Consider the following 27,024-nt stretch of genomic DNA (forward strand, 5'->3'; position numbering starts at 1 on the left):
TGCTGCTGAGCAACCTATACAACTGAGCCAGCTAACAACAAACCTCACTCCCCACATGAACTAGCCCCACTCAAAACTCGACCATAGCTCAACATGTAAAAGAGGGAAGAAAAAAACCCCAAACCAACAACCAGGGCCCAAGTAGGAACAACCAGAGGGGGGGCCTTAGGTCTCATTCTTAGACATTTAATCATACTCAAAAACAAAGGGGTGGGGCAAAACCAGCCAGAGGTCCCTAGGGAAAAAAGATAACTACACACCAAAGGACACATGTCAAAAGAGGAATGCAAGAGGGACACATCTTGATCATGCAGAAGTCCAAGACCCCCCAGAAAGCAGGAGGAAACAGGTGATGCCCCACCTGCCCCACCCCAGCCCCACCCAATTCACCATCATCCAGCAAAGGAACCCACAGATAAGAAGGGAACAAAATTCCAGGACTATAAAAAAAACTGATTATCAAATTGTTTAATGAACTAAAAGTAGATCCAAGGAACAAATGAAGAGAGCAAACACAGGGGAAAGACCATTTCCCAAATCCTAGAAATAAAAGGCACTAGGAATCAAATCAAAAATTCACTTGAAAGCATCACCAACAGATTACACTGGGTGGCAAAAAGAACTTCAGACCCTGAGGACAGGGTATGTGAACTTGAATAGTCAGTATTAAATAAAGGGGGAAAAAGTAAAAGACCACGATCAGACTACATAAGAACTCTGGGAAAACACCAAGAGACTGAAGCAGAGTCACTGGAATGGAAAAGAACACAGAGATACTGGGTAAAGGCATTAAGAACTGCTTTGGTGAGATAAAGCAGAAAACTTTCCTCATCTTAGAATACAGATAGCCGCATATAAAAAACACATAAAATCCTAAATAGACAAGATCATAAAAGAACCTCTTCAACAAACATCATGATCAAAATGCCTAATATAGAAAATAAGGAAAAATATTAAAAGTTGAAGAGAAAAAGATCAGTTTACATTTATACACAAAACAATAAGGCTCATTTCTGACTTCTTAAACAAGATCCTAAAATAAAGGAGAGCCTGGCATGAGACAGTCCCAGCTTTAAAAGAAAAAATACCAGCCAAGATTGCTATATTCAGCAAAGGTATTTTCAGAACTGATGAAGAAAAAAAACTTTCATAAGGATAAACTAAAATAGTCACAATCACTAAGCAGCACAACAAAGAAACTTAAAGGTATATTACATACCGAAGAACCCAAAAACAAATGCAGACTTACCCAAATAGATAAAGCTAACTAGAAGAGAAACTACCTCAATTAAAATAAAGATCAAATTAAATATAAGAAACAAAACATAACAGCAGGATATAGCAAACAACTATCCATAACAACAATGAATGCAAATGGTCTCAACTCAGCACTAAAGAGTCACAGGTGGGCAGAACGGATTAAAAACAAGATCCAAATGCCAGCCAGCATGGTGGTGCACACGCATAATTCCAGTAGCTCAAGAGGCTGAGGCAGGAGGATCATAAATTCAAAGCCAGCCTCAGACTTAGCAATTCCAAGTCTCAAAATAAAAAATACAATGAGCTGGGGACATAGCTCAGTAACTAAGTGCCCAGGAGTTCAATCCTTGGTAGGCCTGATACCAAAACCAGACAAAGACAACTGGAGGAGAGAAAACTATAGACCAACATCCCTGAGGTACATACATGTAGAAATCCTTAACAAAATATTAGCAAACCACATTAAAAACACAACAAGAAGACAGTACGCCATGATCAAGCTGGTTTTATCCCAGGAGTACAAGCTGGTTCACAAATCAATACATGAATCAATAAATATAATTCACCACAAAAGGGAATTAAGGCCAAGAATCATGTAATTATCTCCATATATGCCGAAAAGGCCTTTGATAAAATCCATTCATGTTAAAAATGCTGAAAAAAACTAGGGATAGAAGGAACTTATCTCAACGTTATAAAGGCTATATGTGGCAAACCCAAAGCCAATATCCTACTGAAAGGAGAAAATGAAAGTATTTCATCTAAAATTGGGAACAAGACAGGGATGTCCACTTTCACCACTCCCAGTCAATATAGTTCTTAAAACTCCAGCCAGAGAAACGAAGATAAATGTTACAAAGAGGAAAAGAAGTCAAATTATTTCTGTTTGCAACACAGCAAGACCCTGCCTCAAAATTTAAAAAAGTAAAATGGGCTGGGGATGTGCTTAATCACCAAAGCACCACTGGTTCAATTCCCAGTAGAGGGCAGGGGGGAGGAGGAGATCAAGAGTCAATAAATTGAATGGAATCAAATTAAAAAGCTCCTGCAGAGTAAAGTAAATGATTGAGTCTATGAAATGAGAGAAAATCTTTGCAAGGTACTCCTCAGAGGGAATCAATATCCTGAATATATAAAGAACTCAAAAAGCTGCTAATACCAAAAAGCAATAACCCAATCAATAAATAAGCAAAAAAAAAAAAAAAAAAAAAAAAAAAAAACAACCCAAAACCAAACCAAAGCAAAACGCTAAATAGACAATTCTCAAAAGAAATGTAAATAACCAATAATTACGATAAAATGATCAGCTTTCCCAGCAATTGGGAAATGCAAATCAAAACTACAAGGAGATTTCACCCCACTCTAGTCAAAATGGCAACCATGAAGAAAACTGCCGGTGAGGACGTAGGGAAAAGGTGCGCTCATACATGACTGGTGGGGCCACAAATCAACCCAGAAAGCACCACAGATCTCTCAAAAACTAGGACTGGAAGCACCAAATGACCCCACTATCCCAGGAAAATCTGTGTACTCTAGTGACATAGGCACATCAGAGATTACAGCAGCACAATTCAGAACAGTCAAGTTATAAAACCAGCCCCGGTACCTCCAACAGATAAATGATTAAGAAAATGTGGTATCTATAAAACATATACACACATGTTCTTTACTCAGCCACAAAGAAGAAAGAATTTATGGTATTTGCTGGTAAACGGATGGAAACAGAGAATCTCATGCTAAGTAAAATAAGTCAGACCCAGAAAGTCAAGGGTCAAATATTTTCCCTCATATGCAGAAACTAGGACAAAGCAAGGAGAAAGGAGGAGTTCCATATCCTGAAGGAGAAGGGAAGACCAGTGAGGCAGAGGAAGAGCGAGGGGAGGAAAGGGGGACAGAAAAGGAAATGTGCAAAGAATCTGACAGTGTTCTGTTACCTGTGTGTGCAGATACAGCACAGGGAATTCCTCCTTTATGTCTATCTATAAATCACCAATTAAAAATAAGCTGATAAGTGAATAGAAGGTAGGTAGAATAGAGGCAGGGGACTAGGACGAGAGGAGGGGAGAGAGAGGCACCATGATCTGAAATGGAACAAACCAAACTGCATACGTGTATGATCATGCAACAATGACCAACTATGAGACTGAACTCTGATGCACTAGTAAAAGAACAAAGCGGCAACCAGGAGGAAGACTCCCGGAGCAGAGGCGGGGGAAGGGGGGAGAGGGGAGGAAACAGGGACTGAAATGGAGCAGACTGCAGCCACCATGTGTGACCATGCAAACAAGAAGAAACTCTTACACACAAATGCAGTACACTAATAAGTACATTAAAAAGTAAAGGAAACGAGTGGAAAATAAGGGAATAAATGGACTTTAAGATAGAGGTCACGATATTTTATACCACAGAACTGCTGTAACTACCATTGATCTAAAGTGAAGGATGTTTATCACCTTGAGAAAGAAGTTCACCACAAAGGGAAGTATCATGACTATTTTCCTGTCTATACTAACAAACGCCCAATCTTCTCTGAAAGTGTGTACCTAAAACATTCATTCGGAGCAGCTTCCAAGAGTTCATCTGCAAAGGAAGGAGGAGGTTTCACACCAACAGTGAATGTGAATTCTGAGGGACGCCATGCTCACCCAGGAAGAAAAGGTTCCTGTAGTTCTCTAACATCACGTCTCTGTACAAACTCTGCTGCACGGGCTCCAGGCAGTCCCACTCCTCTTGAGAGAAATCAACGATAACATCCCTGAAGGTCAATGGTTCCTGGAAAAAGATAAGTATATGAGTAGCATGCCGACCACGTGATCACTGACAGTTCTTATCTGTTGAGATGTTAGAATGGCTCTCACAGCAACTGACCTCGGCTATTCAACAATACACTTTTAAACAGTGAGGTACTCTATTATCTAACTCTGAGGAAAGAAGATGACATAAGCAAAAGGAATATATACCACTAAAAAGAACATACTAAACATCTCTAAAATAAAATGTAAAACTAAGGCATTAACACAAGAATATACATTTTAACTTCTATGTTTGTATAAATCATGTATCATTCTCAAATGAGAGTTACACTGAGTTCGAAGAATGCTTCTCAAATTTTAACATGTACAAACATGAATTAGAAATTTTACAAAAAAACACAATGATTCAGCAGTTCTGGAACATGATAAGGCTTTCTGAGCACACAGCAAGCCCTCCTGCGGTTCCAATGCCAATAATCCAAGGAAAGCCCTTGAAGAGCAATGACGTAGAATAATAAATGAAAACTCCATTGATGAATTTGAATTTGAATATTTTAAGAGATTTATGCATTTCATCATAACAGCAAGGAGAAACAACAATCCTTTTGGATCACTGCAAATATATAAATATCACTCTAAGAGATTTTCATATCTTGTATATAAAACCTATAATAACTGATGAGAGGAGTAACACTTTTCATCTTTTAATGATACTTTATCAAACATCCACTAAATGGTGGAATTCAACTTTTACCCAAGTTTATCTGACATACAATTCATAAAAAGGGAACATAAAGGTCAAAATAAGTGTGAATATTAAAAGAATTTTCAGAGCAGGACAATTATAACCGAGGAGTAATGTAAACATTAAGAGGGCAGCAAAATCAGAATGATCAAATGACATTTACATTTTAGCACACATAAAAAATGGCAACTTTTTATACATTAAAACAACAGAATTTTCCATGTGAACATAAATAAATATGTTCAATTGTGGGAAAAATCATAAATCAATTTGAGGCTGGCTTTTTTATGATATTATTGAGATAGACTGAAGAATAGAAAATAAAGAGCTACAGTTTGAGTTGTGTATCATCTTCTTTTTTTTTTTTTTTCTTCTTTCATTTGTTTTGAGCTGTAACTTAGAACTTAAAAGACACATGGTGTACATATTCCTGTGTTTTTAACTGTAAACGCAGGGGGAGGACGCACATGCAAGGTGGAATGAAATGAAAGCACATGCACTAGGTCTGCCTTTGAGACTCCACAGGTGAGGCCCTTGTCTCTGGCAGACCAGAGATTCTTCACTCTCCAGAGCAAGCCACATGCCAGGAGATTTTTGTACCAGGGATTGAACCAGGGGTGCTCAACCACTGAGCCGCACTCCCAGCCCTTTTTATACTTCATTTAGAGACAGGGTCTCACTGAGTTGCTGAGGCTGGCTTCAAATCCATGATCCTTCTGCCTCAGCTCCCCAGCTGCTGGGATTACAGATGTGTGCCACTGTGCCCATGCTAATCAGTAGCTTTTCTATACAATAATCTGCTGAAAAAGAAATTAAGAAACCTATTCCATTCAAAATAGCTTTAAAAAGTAAAATGCTCAGGAATAAATCTGACAACAGAAATGAAAGATCTTTACAAGCAAAATTGTAGAACACAGAATAAGGCAGTAGAAGAGGATGCCAGGAGAAGGGAAGACCTCCAATATTTATGGATAAACAGAATCAGAGAATTCTACACCTACAGAGCTTCAAGGCAATCCCCACCAAAATACCAATGACATTTTGCTCAGAACTAGAAAAACAACCCTAAAATTCACATGGACTCCTAAAAAGCCAGGCAAGTGAAGCAATTCTGACCAAGGACAGTAAAGTTGGAGGAACCACAATACCTGACTTCTAATATGACAGATACACAGTAACAAAACATGATGGTACTGGCGTATAAAAACAGCAAGGAGAATGAGAACCGGTGGAACTGAACAGAAAACAGACAGAGCCACACAGCTATAAGCATCCGATTACTGAAAAGATCAAAAGGAATAAACATCAGAGAAAAGAAGTCCTCTTTAACAACTGGTGCTGGGAAAATGGGACATTTAGAGAGAAAATAAGGAAAAAAGGACCTCATGGAAAGAAGAGAGAGGAAGGAATCTGTGGTGGAATGGAAGGCAATGGAGGTACCGGTAGTGGATGTGAGCCTCTGAACATATGCCACAAAGAAACACCACTGTCCTACGGAATCCATACCCACCCATGAAGACGTATTAAGAGTCCACTGACACCCACTGCTTTTACCCCAATTCTGGTTCCAATTTCAAGGTGGAAACTCGAAGTTGCAAATCACAGAAAGCTTAAATATGGCTTAAATATAAGTAAGGTGTTATGTTTTCCAGAAGCCAGAAAATGTAGTTCTGACTTATTTTAATTTCCAGTTCCATGAAGACTAATCATAATGACCATGGGTTCACGACAAGTGAATGTTCGTTTAACAGTAAAGTGAATGTGAAAGATGTGTGTGGTTTCCAGAGAGAAACAGTGAATTAGATCGACAGGGAATGAGACCTGGTCTTAAACAGACATAAAGACAGACATACTATGATATAAACCTGAACAGGGAAGACAACACTAACCATGACCTAAAATAACTTCCAAAGTATAACAGAGAAAAAGGATACTTAAAAATTATAGTTGGCTTCTGAATTAGGTTTGTAGTTACAGTAGAACTGATAAAAAGTGTTTCTTCTACACATGAAATAAGAAAAATGATGGGGGCTGGGGAGATAGCTCGGTGGTAGAGTGCCTGCCTTGCAAGCACAAGGCCCTGGGTTTGATCCGCAGCACAAAAAAAAAAAAAAAAAAAGATGGGAAAAAAACAAAGAAGGTTAGGGACACAGCTCAGGGGCAGAGTGCTTTCCCAGAACACATGACATCCTGGGTTTCATCCTCAGACTGCAAAAAGGAGTTCAAAATTAAAAATAAATGATATTTTCTGAGTTCATGCATAATATCATAAGACAGACAAACAATCTGGTATTTTAAGAATAGGGAACCCTGCAGAAGACACAGGCTACCATGATTGATTTCTCCATGAAAACTGTGTTAAACTAGAAAAATGAAACCAGTGCTTTGAGCCAGTCCCTGAGAACATGGGCAGGTGGGTGAATGTGAAAGTGAAATCCTCCAGGGTACAGACAAAGGGTCACCACCACCATGCCTGCTTGACCTCAGGAACCTCAAAAGCACGTCAGAGAAGCAGGGCAAGATCCTGAGGCTCTTTCCCACAGGGTGCTCAAGAGGAGAGATCACCATCCACTGCTGGAGACAGCTCTCACATGTCACCTGCAGAGGAAAACGCCTCATATAAACCTGGGCCACAGAGCACTGAGGCAAGGGAATGAGGTCACTGTCTAGGTTCAGACACGCACACTTCCACATCCTCCACCCGTAAATCTGAGAGACAACTGAAAAGTCATCATCAAATAAACTGAATTATCTAGTGCTCGGAGGGTAACCACCACAGTGACAAAGAATCCCAGTCTAAACCTTGTCTAGACTGACACAAACCCCCACACTACAAGTCTAGGGAACACTGCTCATCAAAAAATCTAAAAATGTTTCCCTGAAAACCACTATTCTACACAATACAGTCTGCCTTCAACAAGTATTTTCAACTGAACTCATACAATTTTGTTCTTATTTTCAATATTGGCACGGTCATTTGATTTCCTTTTCCTTCCCATAAGAACTTTAGTGTCAGCTAATTTCAGCAAAGAGATTGACCTAATTACACTGAATTTGCAAAAGCATTTTGGGATACAGTGCTTTTAACTTTAAAATTTTGGTCATTAAATATCAGCTGTTTCTCCATTTGTTTTACATCTTTTTTTCTTTTCATTGGGCAGATCTTGCACATACATTCTTTCATTCACAGTAGTGAATATATATATTCTTTACATTCACATATATTCTTTACATTCACAGTAGTGAATGTAATCATGTCTTGAAACTGATCATTGCTAGTGTAAAAATCTACATACTTTAAATATAATTTTAATACAATTTAATTCACTTTGCAACTAGTGCTTTGTATATGTGCTAATTCTTCAAACATTTCATATGAAGGGGTGGTCAGCACCTCATTAGAGCAGGTTCCTGCTCAGGAGGTGTGAGCCACCTGGGAAAATGAAAAGTCTGAAACAATCAGTAAAAGATAAAGACAAAGATTAGATATAAAAAGTGGAGTACCTGGTGGGTCTTCCAGTCCTGACAGGAACTTGAACAACTGAAAAAGGCCCCAATTCTTTAGTTAAGGGGAGGTCATGGAAGGCAGGGGTATGGTTTCAGTGGGAGGAGTGGGAGGAGTCTTGTTTCTCGGTGTGGCAGGGGTCTTGCAGTAAACAGGTTGACTGGTGTTTGGCATGCTACACCCACCTCTGGAGGTGCTGAGCTCAGCAGTGAGCAGGTCAGAGTGCAGCCTGAAGTGGGTGGTCTCACACCAGGGGGTCTCCACCAGGGGGACAGCCACATCCCAGCCCATTAGTTCCAACATGCTCAGTTCACACACATGGTTCATAGGTGGCTCCCAGCAATTTTATATGCAGATGATATCCTCTATGAAGGCTATTTTGCTCTTTGTTGCATGTTTAAAATTTCCAGAATATGTCATAGAAGCCATAAAAACATATTTTTCCAAATTAAAGAGTAAAGCACTCAGATTTTCACCATTAAATATAATATTAATTCTAGGTTTTTCATAACTCCCTTTGGTGAAGTGAAAGAATTTCCTTCTAATCCTACTTTGCCATGTATTTTACCATGGACATTTGATTGGTCAAAAGCTTTTCTCTACAAAAATGATTTTCATAAATTTAAAAAATCATGATGTTACTTGATTGGACTTGGATATTAAATATGTACTTTTGAGATATCCCTCTTAGTATGGTGTCAAAATCTTTTTTTAATACACTTTTACCTTCAGTTTGCAAGTGCTTTGAATACCTGAGTTTATAACCAGAGTACCCATAATCTGTAACTTCCTTCCTTGTGCTACTTTTGTTGTGTGGTAAATCTGGCCGTATAGAAAAACTTGATGAATGTTTTTACGGATGATTTTTTTATTGTTGGAAGTGATCTGAAATGATCGGTATTGATTCCTTATTAAATATTTGGCAGAATTCATCAGTGAGGACGCTTGTCAGTCAAGGGGGTTTTTGTTTTTGAGATACGCCCTTCCTCTGTTGCCCAGGTTGCCCTCAACCTCCTGGGCTCATGTCCTTCTCCTGCCTCGGCCTCACAAACAGCTGGGATTACAGATACAAACAGCCATGTCCAGCTTTTGAGCTCCTCATAATAACATTTACAATTGCACTAACTCTTATTTATAGATCTTTTTTATATTTCTTCACATGTAGGTCAATTGATATATTCTATTTATTCTTCAATTAACATTCAAAACTCATGTATAGCTAAAAATTTGCCATGTTTCTAGACATTTCACAATTGAGATGAAATACTAAGTTGGGAAATGGGGTCTTAGCAATTTGTGAATTCCCCCCAGGCCTCAGGATGCCTTTTGAAGGATGGAGAATAGGCAGTGTTTAATACTTACATCTGCACCACGTAAATGAGGAACAGAAGCAAAAGGCAATCACGATTTTGGCTAGCATGTTCCTGATTTTGAGTACTTCAGTGATGCTGAGCACTTTTCACATACTGTCAGACATTTTATGTCCTTTTTAGATAGATTTTCACCCATATATGAATTAGGTTATTAATTTTTTTTCCTTTTTGATGAGTTATATTCATTTCATTTATTTTGGATTTTAAACTTTCATCAGATATGTAGCTAGCACATATTTTCTTCCAATTCATAACTACTTTTTCATGTCACTGATTGATTCCTTTGCTGGGTAGAAGCATTTTTTTATTTTGGTATAGATTTGATTGTTCTTTGTACGTTTTATCCAAAAACTGTTGCTAAGACCAATGTCAAAGAATTTCCCCCTTTTAATTTTAGAAATTCTGAGCTACCAGGTTATATCACAGTGAGATACCATGACATGCTTGTCAGGATGTTATTAAAATAATAGTAATAAAGTGTTGCAGAAGATATGTGCAACCTATAATGTTGGCAGGAATATGAACTGGCAGCGACATAGAAAACAGTGAGGTCACCAAAAATTAAAAATAGAACTACCCTAAGATCTAGATACTCTTCTGGACACATACACAAACAATCTGGGATTCTTAAGGAAAACGGAATCAGTATACATGTATACATGTATATGTATATGGGAGATGGTGGATTTTACATCAGCATGATATTTCCATATATGCCTACACATGCATTGATAACACCCAATCACACTTATTCCAACCCCCCCCCCCCCCCAGTTCCTAGTAATCAGTACTCTACTTTTAGGTAATTTTTATTTTAGTTTTCATATGTAAGAGAATATGTGATACTTTGCTTTCTATGTCTGGCTTTCTTTGCATAGCATGACATCCTCCATTTCCTTTAATTTTGCTGGAAATAAAGGATTTTATTTTTATTTATGGCCAAATAATAGTCAATTGTGTATATAAACCATATTTTCTGATGCATATGTTAAAGTGCTTATCTACACCACTAAAGTTACTCTTTATGTATGTTGCAAAGCTGTGTGCTATACAACTTTAATTTATACAGCAAAGGGAAGAAATAAATAAGTAAAGAATGAAGGAAACAAGAAAACTAGACCACTTGGCCTAATTTTACCCAACTTTAAAGATGCAATCCAAAACATGAAAAAAATCATGTCTCTATTTTACTTTAAATTAATACACAAGAAAATAATATGGCAATTCTATCTGAACCCATCATTCACTGATTTGAGTCTTTAGTAATTATATTAGTTATTTACTATTGTGCAAATAATGAAATAAAACAACAGGGTAATAGAGGGGTGCTCCATAATCCTTCTATAAATTTATACTTTCAGTATTCCAGTTATATGGCCAGAAACCTCTCGAGTTCACTTAATTTATCAATTTTCCTAGAACAATTTATTTAGGGGTGTGTGTGTGTAACAGAGATGGTCCTGATGTGTCACTCCTGCCTGGTTCCCACTCGGAGGAATGCATGGAGTTCTGCCCACACTCCCCAGAGCTCCACGGTCACTGACTCCTTATCTCTTCTAGCAGGGCCAGCCTGAGTGACCCCAGTGGATACAGGCTTGCTGGTGGAAGGACAACAGGAAAGTGACGCTCGTGTGTATATGCGTGTGTTACATTTCTGACTTTTGCCCAAGACCGCTCCCTGATGATCACTTTTCCTACATATGCTCTGCATTGTTCCTATTCTTATATATTCTTTGATCCTAAAAATGACCCTAAGGGACTCTATTCTTCATAACCAAGTAACTCACTTTGATTTTCTAGAGTCTTCTTCCCTCACATTTTTAAATCCCAAGTCTCCCTTCCCCAGAGTTCTGGCTTCCAGGTCTCATGCAAACAAATATTGTTATACTATCTGGAGAACCTTTCAATACTGAATAACTGCAGGCTTGGGTGAGGCCAAACAGTACTTGGTATTTTACTCTCGAGGATATGCTACTAGGGAAACTGAGGCAAGAGGACCACAATTTTGAAGTCAGCCTCTAGAATGTAGTAAGACCTTATCTCAAAATAAAATTAAAAAGGGCTGGGGATGTAGCCCAGTGGCAAATCACCTCTGAATTCAATCCCCAGTACTCCCCCCCCCCCCCCCCCCCCACACACACAGCAATTCCTTTCTTCTTCTGTAAAATTAAAGACCTCAGAGACAAAGAAATGAGTCTTGGGGACACTGGGTCTTCCCAAAACAAGCCATGTATTCCAGTTTTTAACGTTTAAGATTTCACATCTTGAAAACATTATTCCCAGGTATTTGGCTTTTGATATGACTGTCACTAGAATCGGTTCCTTAATTTTATGTTTGGATTGCTCTCTTCCTGTATACATTAAAAACAATTGCCAGGCGAAGCACGGTGGTGCAAAAACCTGACTCAGCGGCTGGGGAGGCTGAGGCAGGAGGATCATGAATTCAACACCAGCCTTAGCAACTTATTGAGGCCCTAAGCAACTTAGCAAGAGCCTGTCTCAAAATAAAAATCAAAGGGGCTGGTCATGTGGCTCAGCAGTTAAGCACCCCCGGTTCAATCCAAGTACCAAAGGAGAGAGAAAGAGAGAAAGAAAAGGAGGTAACCAGAAGCTTGATAGTGTCAAGGAAGTAAAAATGTCACAAAGAGCGTGTGATTTGGTCTAGAGAAAATTCATGCAGGTTAACTGACTGCTGATTTTGCAAGTCAGGCTCCTGATCACACACAAAAGGAAAGGAGACAGGAATCCTACCTTCAGGATTGTTGTGAGAACAAACAGGTGTTTCCACACAGCCTTCAGTTTGCCCAGATGTACACACTAATGGGGGATGGGAATGGGGTCATGCTCAAAGGATTGCTCTTGGAGCCGTTAGAAACCACACAGGTATTGTGTTCAGGACTTGTGGACCACGGTTAAGGCCCGGTCTGACACAAGCAGCAGAGTCACTGAACACCAAGTAGTCTAACCCAAACTGTGGACAAAATGCTGTACAGAGTACATAGCAGCCATATGGTGTGCTCACGTGTGCTCAGCTGCCCACAAAATTCAGCCAACAGGGCATCTCTCAGCCTTCAGAGAGCAACAAATTGAACAAGAGGAATATGTATTCCTGCTTTGGTATGTCTCAATACTCCCTCTAAGAAAAATGACAGAGGGACATGCTTCTAGCCAAGCAGTTTTAAAAGCCTGTCCCCCTCAAGACAAAAAAGGGGAGGGAGGGCGGGACAGATCTACCCTGGGATGTGCTAGCCTAAGCCAGCGCTCTGCACAGCCTCCTTGGGAGCCCAGGCGGACAAGCAGGTGCCCATGATCCACAGCAGAGGGACAATGGAACTCAGATCCAGGAGGAAAGGCAGGCTCCCTCCCAGGCAGTGGAAAGGGAAGGCATCCACATCATGGCTGCATAAGGCGGGAGGTCAGTCATCCGTGGAGGGACTCTGTATCTGTAGCTGGCAGTGGAGAGGGACAGTGCCTGCATAGTGGACACAGACAGTGGTGTTTGGACATGGACATCAGCTGTGCTCTACCTCCTCCTCGACATGGTTTATTACGTAGCTCTGACATCAGCTGTGCTCTACCTCCTCCTTGACATGGTTTACTACGTAGCTCTGACATCAGCTGTGCTCTACCTCCTCCTTGACATGGTTTACTACGTAGCTCTGACATCAGCTGTGCTCTACCTCCTCCTTGACATGGTTTACTACGTAGCTCTGACATCAGCTGTGCTCTACCTCCACCCTGACATGGTTTATTACATAGCTCCAACATCAACTATGATCACGTGTATGTCACATCTCACTGTGACTGGACAGCTGTTGTCCTAGTACCTAACACTATACCCTCAATCCACTTAATCGTACTTCTTCCAGTGTTTCTAAGGATTAACTGAAATAATACATAACACGCCCTGAAAGAAAATGGGTGCCAAGATGACCATAATCAGCAAAACTATCCTTTGAAACTGAAGATAAAACAAAAACATGATAAGCACAAACTAAAAGAACTTAATCATTAAGCCTGCACTACAAAAAATACTCAATGAAATATTTCATGTCCACAAAATGAAAAATAAAAAGGAAAACCAGCATAGGCACAAACTGCACTAGAAAAATAGTCAATTAAAGGAGAATCACTTAAGCATTAGAATTAAATTAAAATGTCAGGAAATAAAAATCATCTCTATGTAGTAAAACTAAATGTAAACAGTCTAAATTCTTCAATCAAGAGACACAGATTGCCAGGTATGGTGATGCACACCTACAATCCCAGAGGCTTGGGAAGCTGAAGCAGTAGGATTGCAGGTTCAAAGCCAACCTCAGCAACTTAGTGAGACCATCTCAAAATAAAAAATAAAAAGGGCTGGGGATATAGCTCAGTGGTTAAGCACCCTTGGGTTCAATCACTGGTAAAGAAAGAAAGAGAAAGAGGAAGGAAGGAAAGGAAGGAAGGAAGGAAGGAAAGAAAGGACAGAGACTGGCAGATTGGATTAAAAAGCAAGACCCAACAATATGTTGTTTGCAAGAGACTCGTCTTACCAACAAAGACATTCAAAGACTTAAGGAAAAATGATGGGGAAAATATGCCACACGGGGCTGGGATTGTGGCTCAGTAGTAGAGTGTTTGCCCAGCATGTGTGAGGCACTGAGCTTGAGTCTCAGCACCACATTAAAAAAATAATAATAAAAAATTTAAAAAAGTATCATGTCCATCTACAACTAAAAATATTTAAAAAGTGTACGTGCGCACGTGTGTATATATATATATACACTATATATATATATATATATATATATATACAAGCAAGCCAATGTAGTTACTCTGATATCAGATAAAGTGAACGTCAAGCCAAAAATTACTCAGACGAGACAAAGAAGGTCATTTCATACTGGTTAAGGGAATCATTCAACAAGATACAATGACTGTAAATATTTATGGCCCAAACAGTAGTGCAACCATGTACATAAAGCAAACACTTTCCTCAACAGTAAGAATCAAAAAGACCACAATACTATAATACTAGGTGATTTCAACACACTTCTCTAACCACTCGATAGGCTATCCAGATATAAACAAAGTAAAGATCATTTGAAACTAAAAAATACTATTAATCAAATGGACCTAATAGACACTTATAGAGTATTTTATCCAACAACTGAATTTACTTTCTTAGTAGCACATGGAACATTTTCTAATATAGATCATTCTATGTTACAAAACAAATCTTAGCAAATGGGAAAAAAAAAGATAATTCCTGTATCCTATCAGAGGATAATGGAATCTTTACCAATAAAGAGATAAAAAAACAGAAACCACTCTAACACCTACAGGTTAAATAAAACTCTTGAATGTAGAGCCCTGGACTACATAAGAGTCTCCGCTAAATTCTACTAATCTCATTGAAGGAAGAATTAACACCAATTCTTCTCAAATTACTTACTGAAATAGAAAAGGAGGGAACATTACCAAATACATTCTTCGAAACCATTAACAACCTGCTTCTAACACCAGACAGCACATCCAGGAAAGAAAACTTCGGGCCTATATCCTTGGAGAGCACAGACGCACAATCCTTTTTTCTGGCACCGGGGCTGGATCCGAGGTGCTCAACGAGCATGCGGCATCCCTGCCCTTACTGTTCATGTTGAGACAGGGTCTGGCTGGGTTGCTGAGGCTGGCTTTCAACTCCGGATCTCCCACCTCGGCGTCCCAGCGGCTGGGATCACAGGCGTGCGCCCCACGCCCGGCACCACGCTTCTTCATGAACTTGATGCAAACTGCACCGAGGGCACAGAAAGAGGGGGCGCGCCGCAGCCTGTGTCGCGGCCCGCGCAGCGCCGGCACCGAGTCCTCCCGGCTTGGCGCGCACACAGCAGACTGCGCAAACGCGCGGGCGCGGTGCGCTGCCCGAGGCAGCCTGGGTGCACCTAGCTCCTCCTCACCGGCTCGCCGACTGCCATTCGCCAGCTCCCCTCGGGCACCCTCGGGGCTCCAGCGAGGCTCTGCGCTCCAGCGGCGGGGGGCTGCGCGGCGAGGCCTCCCCGGCCTCTGGAGACCCGAGGGGCGCAGCCGGGCGAGGCCTCCCCGGCCTCTGGAGACCCGAGTAGCACTGTGCGCGCCCAGGGAACAGGGAGCGAAGAGGCGCAGGCCAACAGCCGCGTCCTGACAACGCCACCCACAGGAAGCGTTTCATTCCCAAAAAACAGCCTTTCTCTTCTTCCTGTTACTGGTAGTTCGGAATATTAGATATTTTTTCCATGGGGTCAAAAGGCACCAAGGTATAAGATGGTAAGTGGAAAAATAGGGGACAGAAATCAGGTATTGGTCGTTTTTCCACTTTCACTTGTGTGTGTTTTTAATATAAATGCGGGCACATAAAGCATTAATGCAAGTCAAAATGTTTCCGCAACTAGTGTCAGCAGTTCAATTTTATAAAAATTATAAATAACTTAGATTCCTGGACAATGCCAGCATTTTGATTTTTTTAAGCGAGTGAATCTCTTATTGATGGCAACAGTAGACTCTATCTATTCACTATAATTTTCTGAGTTGTCTTACATGAAAATTCATGTTTTTAATAATGTCTGTATTGTTGTGTTGTTCCTGTAAGTTTGCTATTAAAATACATTATTAAAGTTTTTAAAAAAAGTGTGCCATGATCGTGGGATTTGTTATAGGAATGCATGGTTTGTTCACCATACACAAATCAATAAATGCAATACACCACATCAATTGTGAGGACAAGAATTATGATTATCTGAACAGATGCAGAAAACATCTGACAAAGACCAGCAGCCATTCATGTACACAACACTAGAAAAACTAGCTATACAAGAAACTTACCTCAACATTGTGTAGGCTATGTATCACAAACCCAAGGCCAAGATAAATGCTGAATGGAGAAAAACGAAAAGCATTTCCTTTATTTAAAAAAAAAAAAAAAAAACAAGGGTGTCTGTTCTCACCACTCCTATTCGACAGAGTCCTTGAAACTCTAGCCAGAGCACTCAGGCAAGAAAAGAAAATTAAAGGTATAAATAGGAAAAAGTCAAACTATCTCTGTTTGCTGATGATATATTTAGAAATGAAAAAAAAAAAAAAAAAAAATACTCCACCAGAAGACTTCTAGAGCAGATAGACAATTTAGTTAAGAAGGATACAAAAGCAACATCCATCAATCATTTTTCAACATTCCAATAATGAATCTACTGAAAAAGAAATTAGAAAAACTACCCCATTCACAATAACCTCAAAAACAATAAAATATTTGTGAATTAATCTAAGAAAAGAGATGAAAGAACTCTACATGAAAAGCACAGAACACTGAGGAAACGGAAGAAGGCCTTAGAAGATGTTCCTGGATGGGCAGAATCAACACTGTCAAAACAGCCACACTACCAAAAGCACTACCAGATCCAATGCAATCCCTACCAAAATTCCAGAGAACTAGAAAACAACAGTTCTGAAATTCATTTGGAAGAAGCAAGCCAAAACAAAACAAAGCAATTCTGAGCAAGAAGAGGTCTGCTAGGAATGCGAAAATACCGATCTCCAACCTGCGAGAACATGGTATTGGTACGCACTGGCACCAAAACAGACGTGACAGTCTCGGGGAACTAAAGACACACAGACAAACCCAGAGATGCAGAAACCTTATGCTTCGCAAAGGTGCCAAAAACACATGCTGGAGAAAAGATAGCCTTTTCAACAAATGATGCTAAGAAAGCTAAACATCCATAAGCACAGGAATGAAAGTCGCCCTCTCTGTCACCCTGCGCAAGTCAACTCAAAGTGGAGCAAAGGCCTAGGAATTAGGACAGAAATTCTGCAACTACTAAAAGAAAACATGCTCAACACTCCAACATACTTACACAAGCATCAACTTCCTTAACAAAACTTCTAACGCTTAACAAATGAAAATAAGAATCAAGAGTGGGATGGTGTCAAGTTAAAAAATTTTTGCACAGCAAAGCAAACAAGAGCATGAAGAGCGAGCGTCCAGAATGGGAAAAGTATTTGCCACCTGCTCCTCAGATAGAGGATTAATGTCTAGAATATAAAAAGAACTGGAAAAACTTAACAGCAAGAAAACAAAGAACCAACTAATGGACAAACTAAACAGACAACTGCCCAACAAGAAATACAAGTGGCCAGTAAATATATGAAAAAAAGGGCCAACATCTCTAGCGATCAGAAATGCATATCAAAACTACACTAAGATTTCATCTCACTCCAACTGCATGGCTGTTATCAAGAATAAAAATACTAATAAATGCAGACAAGGATAGGGAAAGGGTATACTCATATGTTGCTGGTGGGACTACAAATTAGTAAAACCACTCGGGAAATGAGTATGCAGACTCCTCAGAACCTGGGAATGAGCCACCATGTGGCCCAGCCATGCCATCTTTGGTACACATACAAAAGGTCTAAATTAGCATACTACAGGGATGCGGCCACACCCGAGTTTCTGGCACTGCGATTCGCACTAGCCAAGCACAGGTGCCCACCAGCAGATGGATGCATCTAGAAAACGTGGGATACACACACAGTGGAGGGTTGCTCAGCCATAGAAGAGAATGAAATAAGGTATTTGCCAGGAAGTAGATGGAAATGGAGAACATCATGCTGAGTGAAATTAGCCAGATCCAGAAAGTCAAAGGTCAGACATTTTCTCTGCTATGCAGAAGCTAAAACAAAATAGGAAAAATAAGTAAAAGGGGGAGGGAATTCCATGACAATAGAAGAGACATCAGCAGAGTAGAGAAATGGGGACTGAAGGGAAGGCAGGAAGGATTCGAAAAAGGAAGAACAGTGGATTGAGTCTCATCAAAACCCCCAATGCACATATAACCATATGTCACAGGGAATCTCACCTGCATTTCTATCCCCAGGGCACTAATTTAAATGTATCTATAAACACATGAAAGATCAATAGACTAGAGGAGAGGGAACAGTGGAAGAGGAAAGATACGAGGAAGTAGTGAGGACTGAATTAGAGAAAAATATATCTCGTGCTTATGTCATTATGTCAAAATGAACCCTAATATTATGTGTAACTAAAGTGAGCTAATGAACAAAAATAAATACTCATTCTTTACTAACTTGTGAAAATGAAATGAGATCTGTACGTACAAGTCCTGATACTGTGGGTAGGAGATAAGTATATGTCATTTTTGAATTCTTACATCATTACCAATATTCTAACCACGGTTGCTGGCCAAATAGATAACTATTATTAAAAAATAGTAAGATTTGGTCCTCTCATCCCATACTAAAGGTCCGTGTATTTAAAAGAAAAATATATTTTCAGAGAAAAACTGTTACTATATTATTAAAAAATATTCTTACATTGAATATTTTAAGAGCATCAAATTTTAAAAAAATTTTTTAAAGGGTAACAGATTTGTATAAAACTTGATCTGAATTAGTAGATTCCATGTCAAATGCTACTACCAAGAGTGCATGAAGGTAAGAAAGAGTGGGGAGTGTCTGTGGTGCCCATTTCCAGAGAGGGCTTATAGTAGACAATTATGAGGTACTAGATGCTTGTAAGAAGAAAATTAACATCTTAACTTTTAAGGAAAAGCACTGCCGAGAGATTTCAAACATACTTTACAAAGAGAAAATTCAAAAGACAAGTGGACATACGGACACACGTGAATCAACACAGCTGAGAGAAGTCAACTTTCAAGATACACAGAACACTGCACCCTCACCAGGAGGTAAACACAGTAACAAAGGAAAACGCGAAGCATCGAAGCATCGACTCGGAGATTAACAACTGCAAAGGAGGTAGCAGTGGACCTGTGACGTGCTGGGCCCGCTCTGGCCATGGCCCAGTACTGCCCACTCGGACACACCTGGGCACCAGCCCTGCCACCCCTAGGCAGAACAGAAATGCACCAGAAGATGCCACGGGAAAGCTGCAGTAGGCCAGTGTCCCTGCTGCCTCGGTCACCACACCAGGTCCCAGCTGTCTCACCCTCTGGGTCCCTGGCCTCCGTCCAGGCTCCAGGATCCGGGCCCCTGGCCAGCGCTGGACGTGGCGCACGTTAGAGAGGAGGCTGGAGTCACGGGAGAACTGACTGCGGAACCCGAGGGCACAACAGGCGTGGGGAAGGCGGCAAGGTGGGCAGCCAGGCCGCAGTGCAGAGGGAGGACGCAGGGAGAGTGACAAACGCCTCCAGGTGGAGAGGAGCAGGCGGCATGGGAAGGGAGAACAGGGTGACAGGGCTGAGCTGGAGGACGAGGTGCCCCAAGGTGCAGAGGACAGAAGATGGGTGGCAGCATGAGCCCGGCAACGCACTGGGGCGGCCCCTCGGGGACGGGCGGGGGACAGCTGATGATGGGAACCTTCACCTGGCTCTCTCCTCTGCCACTTTCCTCCTCCTCCCAGGACACTGCCCCTCACCCTGGCTCTGCCACTGCTGACCCTTACCCTGCTCCATCCGGGTCCCCTGCTGGGCCTGCTTCTCCCCTCCCCTTCCTTGCTCCTCCCCCTGCCCACCTAGACCACAGTCCTTTCTTCCCCTGGCCAGCCCCTCCTGCCCACTCTGCTCCCAGGCCTCACATCCCACCCCATCCCTCTCCTGCCTGATCCCCAGCTCTCTCTCAGACCCCTCCCCTTGGACAGCAGTAGGCCAGGTGGGACCCAGGTGGGACCTGCCCACAGCTGCCCCCTCTAACTTCCCTTTAGGTGAAATTTAATGAAAAGTTGTCACACTTCTGTTTTCCTTGTTTTAAAGAACACTCTAAGAGTACTAGTTAAAACAGAAAGTAGTAGTTATCTCTAACAGGTAGTAGTTAGTAACAAGCAGTGGAATGCACAGTAAGGTCACCGGTTCACTTTCAATCTCTCTGAAAGTGTTCTGCACTACCTGGTAGATGAGCGAGTAACACCTAACCTGTAAAATAACACTGGCACAGGGACCTAGAGAGTAAGAAACAAAACCAAGAGCAGCTGGCTGGACGCGAGCTGGGAAATACATCAATAAGCAGGACTGATGGACCATCTATGGACAGGGCCCACCCAGGCCAGGGTCCAGCTAGGAGTGATAGCACAGGGGCTGCCACATGTCTTGGAAGGGAGGATTCTTTAGTAACATGCACTAAGATAAGCGCTGACTGGCCTCTGACCCCAAAACCCACACCACTGTGAGAAGGTCTGTAGATAAAGCTCCTGAATAGGATGGCCACCGTGACCATTGAAAACTCATCCCTGGATGGAGGAGTGGAACACCTGACTGGCGATGAGTGCACCAGGTGGACCCCAGTTCTCAGGGGTCTTCCAGGGCAGGAGGCCTGAAGCAGCTGCTTCCCTCTCCCGCTGCTGAGACCCCACCTCCCAGGAGTGCTCTCTACCTGAGCCTTCCCGTGCTGTTCTTCCTTACTCCACCTAAGTGGCACTTATAATAATGTGCTCTTGAGTGCCTTTTGGTGTCTGACTTTAAGTTTTCTTTCACAGGAACACAAGCAAAATATAAAACGTTCAACAGCTTTTTGTTTTGTTCTGTTTCGTTTCAATAAACATGAGAGTTATGGGGCAGATGAGGTGGTCTACGCCTGCAATACCAATTACTTGTGAGGCCAAGGCAGGAGGATTGCAATGGCAAGGCCAGCCTGGGCAAATTAGTGAGGTCCTGCCCCAATATAAAATTCATAAAAGGGCTGGGGATGCAGTTCAGTGGAAGAACACTCTTGGTTTCAATCCCAAGAATCACACAAAAATTTACTTATTTTCAAAGTTACACAAAAGGACATGTTTAAAAATGTACAAATTGTACAACATTAAAATAAAAACTCGGCAGATCCAAGATGTCGGACTAGAGGGAGGCTGCATTCCTTGTCGCTCCGTAACGCCGAATTTAAGCAGAGGATATCGGTTTCTCGGTGAGGCAGTTTTTGCTGCTTATCGATCCCCTGGTGTTTACACATTTATCTGCTGTGATGACCCACAGTCTGCCAGCATATCGACGCCTTTTTGAGAGCAGATTGCTCACTGTCAGGCATCTATCATCCTCCATTTGCCTGCCTCTCGCCTGTCCATTGCCTGCCTTACACCTATCCATCACCCAACGCACGAGGTACACCTCCCGATCGTCCGACAACAGTCAGCAAACTGATCCCTGACCACCAGTGGAGCACCAGCTGCCTGCTGCTGCCTGGAAGTTCACTGTTACAGTACCTGCAGGTTTGATTACACGTGGCTGTCGCCATTTTGAGACAACAGTCAGGCCCCGTAGGACCCCTGGTCGGACTGACTGAGCCCCGTCTCCAGGATCCCTCAGCCCAACCGATCACTCCCTGCCTCTGGGGCCCTCACATCGACTGACTGCTCCCTGCTGCCAGAACCCCCAGACCAACTGACTGCACCCTATCACCGGGACCCCACACAGACTGATTGCACCCGGCCTCCAGGATCCCACAACCACACCAAACACATGGGACTTCCAGGACCACTGCCGGACCAACTGCATCCCGTCTCCAGGACCTGCAGCTGACCACGTCCACCCCTGAGCTGCAGTTCCCCATTTGCCAACACATTTCGAAGCCAGAGAAGCCATCTTGGATAATCCTGGGAGCCACAGCTCTGATCTTTGGGTGGTGCAAATCCCATCCTGAGACGCCTGCTGGAGACTTGAAGCTCATTGTCAGGTACCTCTCATGCATAGGCTACTGAACACTGGGAGGTTTCATTACTATATGACTGTTACACTGTAGATTTTCTTTTTTCTCCTTTTTAAAAAAATTTAAGTTTTTACTTCTTTACTTTTCTTGCTCTCTTTTCCTTTTGTTTACCTGTTCCCTCAGAGTCTCTCTCTCCCTTTTTTGCATGCTAACATCCGATTTCTTTTGATTACACTCTCACCCTATTTTCTAGAACTTCTGTATATTCTTTTCTTATCCCATTAACAGCCACATTCTACATCCCTCTGCATCCTCTTTGTTCTTCATTAGAAACTGCAGACCTTATTGCAAACCTGTTTGTTTTACAGAAGATAATATTTGAACTCACTTTGTTTATTATGACAATTTTGTTACTGTCCTCATAGAGGCTATTTGGTCTAGGGTTGCATAGTGTCTGATTTGGGCACTGCTAATATTGATCTCCCCTTAAAGAAAGGGTTTTGGAAACCTATAGGGCCACTATAAGCCTATAGGGGGAAATCTGCAATACCCCAGATCTGCACTGCTAGAGGGGAAGATACATGAACAACATGAAAAAACAAGGGAAGAAAATGATCCCAACAAATCTAGATTCTATATTAATAGAATCCAATGACAGTATGTTAGAAGAAATGTCAGAAAAGGACTTCAGATTATACATGATTAAGATGATTCACGAAGCAAAGGATGAGATAAGAGAGCAAATGCAGGCAATGAATGATAATACCAATAAGCTGAAAGAGCAATTGCAGGAAGCAAAAGATCATTTCAACAAAGAGATAGAGATTCTCAAAAAAAACCAAATGGAAATCCTTGAAATGAAGGAGACAATAAACCAAATTAAAAACTCAATGGAAAGCATCACCAACAGACTAGACCACTTGGAAGACAGAACTTCAGACAATGAAGACAAAATATTTAATCTTGAAAATAAAGTTGCCCAAACAGAGAAGATAGTAAGAAATCATGAACAAAATCTTCAAGAACTATGCGACATCATGAAAAGACCAAATTTAAGAATTATTGGGATTGAGGAAGGCACAGAGATACAAACCAAAGGAATGAACAACCTATTCAATGAAATAATATCAGAAAATTTCCCAAACCTGAAGAATGAAATAGAAAATCAAATACAAGAGGCTTACAGAACACTAAATGCACAGAATCACAACAGATCCACACCAAGGCACATTATAATGAAAATGCCTAACATTCAAAATAAAGATAGGATTTTGAAGGCCGCGAGAGAAAAGCATCAGATTACATATAAGGGGGAGACGAATACGCATAGCAGCCGACTTCTCAGCCCAGACTCTAAAAGCTAGAAGGGCCAGGACCAACATATTTCAAGCTCTGAAAGAACATGGTTGCCAACCAAGAATCCTATACCCAGCAAAACTAACCTTCAGATTTAAAGATGAAATAAAATCCTTCCATGATAAACAAAAGTTAAAAGAAGTTACAAATAGAAAGCCTGCACTACAGAATGTTCTCAACAAAATATTCCATGAGGAGGAAATGAAAAACAACAATGTAGGTCAGAAAAGGGAGGAACTACCTTAGAGAAAAACCACTCAAAGGAGAAACCGAGCCAACTTAAAAACCAAAAATAAGCCAAATGACTGGGAATACAAATTATTTCTCAATAATAACCCTGAACGTTAATGGCCTAAACTCATCAATCAAAAGACATAGACTGGCAGAATGGATTAAAAAGAAAGACCCAACAATATGCTGCCTGCAAGAGACTCTTCTGATAGAAAAGACATCCACAGACTAAAGGTGAAAGGATGGGAAAAAACCTACCACGCACATGGACTCAGTAAAAAAGCAGGGGTTTCCATCCTTATATTAGATAAAGTGGACTTCAAGCCAAAGTTAGTCAGAAGGGATAAAGAAGGACATTTCATACTGCTTAAGGGAACCATAAATCAGGAAGACATAACAATAGAAAATATTTATGCCCCAAACAATGGTGCATCCCTGTACATCAAATAAATCCTTCTCAATTTCAAGAATCACATAGACCACAACAGAATAATTCTGGGCGACTTTAACGCACTGCTGTCACCACTAGATAATCTTCCAAACAAAATCCAACCAAAGAAACCATAGAACTCAATAACACAATCAATAACCTAGACTTAATAGACATATATAGAATATTCCATCCATCAACGAGCAGATACACTTTCTTCTCAGCAGCACATGGAACCTTCTCGAAAATAGACCATATGTTATGCCACAAAGCAGCCCTTAGGAAATGCAAAAAAATAGAGATACTGCCTTGTGTTCTATCACATCATAATGGACTGAGAGTAGAAATCAATGACAAAGTAAAAAAAGGAAATTACTCCAACACTTGGAGACTAAATAATATGTTATTGAATGAAACATGGATAACAAAAAACATAAGGGAGGAGATTAAAAAATTCTTAGAGGTCAATGAGAATGATGGTACAACATATCAAAATCTCTGGGACACTATGAAAGCGGTACTAAGAGGAAAATTCACTGCATGGAGTGCATTCCAGAAAAGAATGAAAAGTCAGCAATTAAATGACCTAACATTACAGCTCAAAGCCCTAGAAAAAGAAGAACAGAATAACAGCAAAAGTAGTAGAAGACAGGAAATAATTAAAATCAGAGCTGAAATCAATGAAATTGAAACAAAAGAAACTATTCAAAAAATTGACATAACAAAAAGTTGATTCTTTGAGAAAGTAAACAAAATAGATAAACCCTTAGCCACACTGACAAAGAGAGAGAAGACTCAAATTACTAAAATACATGATGCAAAAGGAAATATCACGACAGACACCACTGACATACAGAACATAATGAGAAGCTACTTTGAAAATCTGTATTCCAACAAAATAGAAAGTACCAGACATTGACAAATTTCTAGAGACAAACACTCCTCCCAAACTGAACCAGGAGGACATACACGACTTAAACAGATCAATATCAAGCAATGAAATAGAAGAAGCCATTACAAATCTACCATCCAAGAAAAGCCCAGGACCAGATGGATTCTCAGCCAAGTTCTACAAGAACTTCAAAGAACTCATTCCAATACTTCTCAAAATATTCCAGGTAACAGAAAAGGAGGGTACCCTACCGAACTCATTCTATGAAGCTAATATCACCCTCATACCCAAACCAGGAAAAGACACATCAAGGAAAGAAAATTTTAGACCAATATCCTTAATGAATATAGATGCAAAGATCCTTAACAAAATATTGGCAAACTGTATCCAAAAATATATTAAGAAAATTGTGCACCACGATCAAGTGGGATTCATCCCTGGAATGCAACAATGGTTCAACATTAGTAAATCAATAAACGTAATCCATCATGTCAACAGACTTAAGGATAAGAATCATATGGTTATTTCAATTGACGCAGAAAAAGCGTTCAACAAAATACAACACCCTTTCATGCTCAAAACACTAGAAAAAATAGGGATAGTAGGAACATACCTGAACATTGTAAAGGCTATCTATGCTTAGCCCATGGCCAACTATCATTCTTAATGGAGAAAAACTGAAACCATTCCCTTTAAAAACAGGAACAAGACAGGGATGTCCTCTTTCACCACTTCTCTTCAACATTGTCCTCGAAACTCTAGCCAGAGCAATTAGGCAGACTAAAGAAATTAAAGGGATACAAATAGGAAAAGAGGAACTTAAGCTGTCACTATTTGCAGATGACATGGTCCTATATTTAGAGGATCCAAAAACCTCCTCCAGAAAACTTCTAGACCTCATCAATGAATTCAGCAAAACAGCAGGCTATAAAATCAACACACATAAATCTAAAGCATTTTTTATATGCAAGCGACGAAACAGCTGAAAGGGAAATGAGGAAAACAACTCCATTTGCAATAGCCTCAAAAAAAATAAAATACTTGGGCATCCATCTAACCAAAGAGGTAAAAGATCTCTACGATGAAAACTACAAAACATTGAAGAAAGAAATTAAGAAAGACCTTAGAAGATGGAAAGATCTCCCGTGTTCTTGGATAGGCAGAATTAATATTGTCAAAATGGCCATACTACAAAAAGTGCTATACAGATTCAATACAATTCCAATTAAAATCCCAATGACGTACCTTACAGAAATAGAGCAGGCAATCATGAAATTCATCTGGAAGAATAAGAAACCCAGAATAGCTAAAGCAATCCTTAGCAGGAAGAATGAAACAAGGGGTATCGCAATACCAGAACTTCAACTATACTACAAAGCAATAGTAACAAAAACAGCAAGGTATTGGCACCAAAATAGACAGGTAGTTCAATGGTACAGAATAGAGAACATGGACACAAACCCAAATAAATAAAATTTTCTCATACTAGACAAAGGTGCCAAAAATATGCAATGGAGAAAAGATAGCCTCTTCAACAAATGGTGCTGGGAAAACTGGAAATCCATATGCAACAGAATGAAACTAAACCCCTATCTCTCACCCTGCACAAAACTCAACTCACAATGGATCAAGGACCTTGAAATCAGACCAGAGACCCTGCATCTTACAGAAGAAAAAGTAGGTCCAAATCTTCACCTTGTTGGCTTAGGATCAGACTTCCTTAACAGGACTCCCATAGCACAAGAAATAAAAGCAAGAATCAATAACTGGGATAGATTCAAACTAAATAGCTTTCTCTCAGCAAAGGAAACTATCAGCAATGCGAAGAGAGAGCCTACAGAGTGGGAGAATA

At 40.6% G+C, this 27,024-nt stretch overlaps 1 protein-coding gene across 1 annotated transcript in view; it reads right to left on the reverse strand.

Annotated features, from left to right (window-relative positions):
• Nucleotides 1-27,024, reverse strand: part of LOC306642973 (uncharacterized protein) — a 43,093-nt gene that overhangs the window by 12,279 nt on the left and 3,790 nt on the right. The window contains exon 2 of the mRNA XM_079108847.1: nucleotides 3,906-4,032. Coding sequence (XP_078964973.1) covers nucleotides 3,906-4,032 — 127 coding nt within the window. The remainder of the gene's footprint in view (nucleotides 1-3,905; nucleotides 4,033-27,024) is intronic.

Source organism: Sciurus vulgaris, assembly GCF_902686455.1.
Source record: "Sciurus vulgaris genome assembly, chromosome: 13".
In the NCBI taxonomy this organism is placed as follows: Eukaryota; Metazoa; Chordata; class Mammalia; order Rodentia; family Sciuridae; genus Sciurus; species Sciurus vulgaris.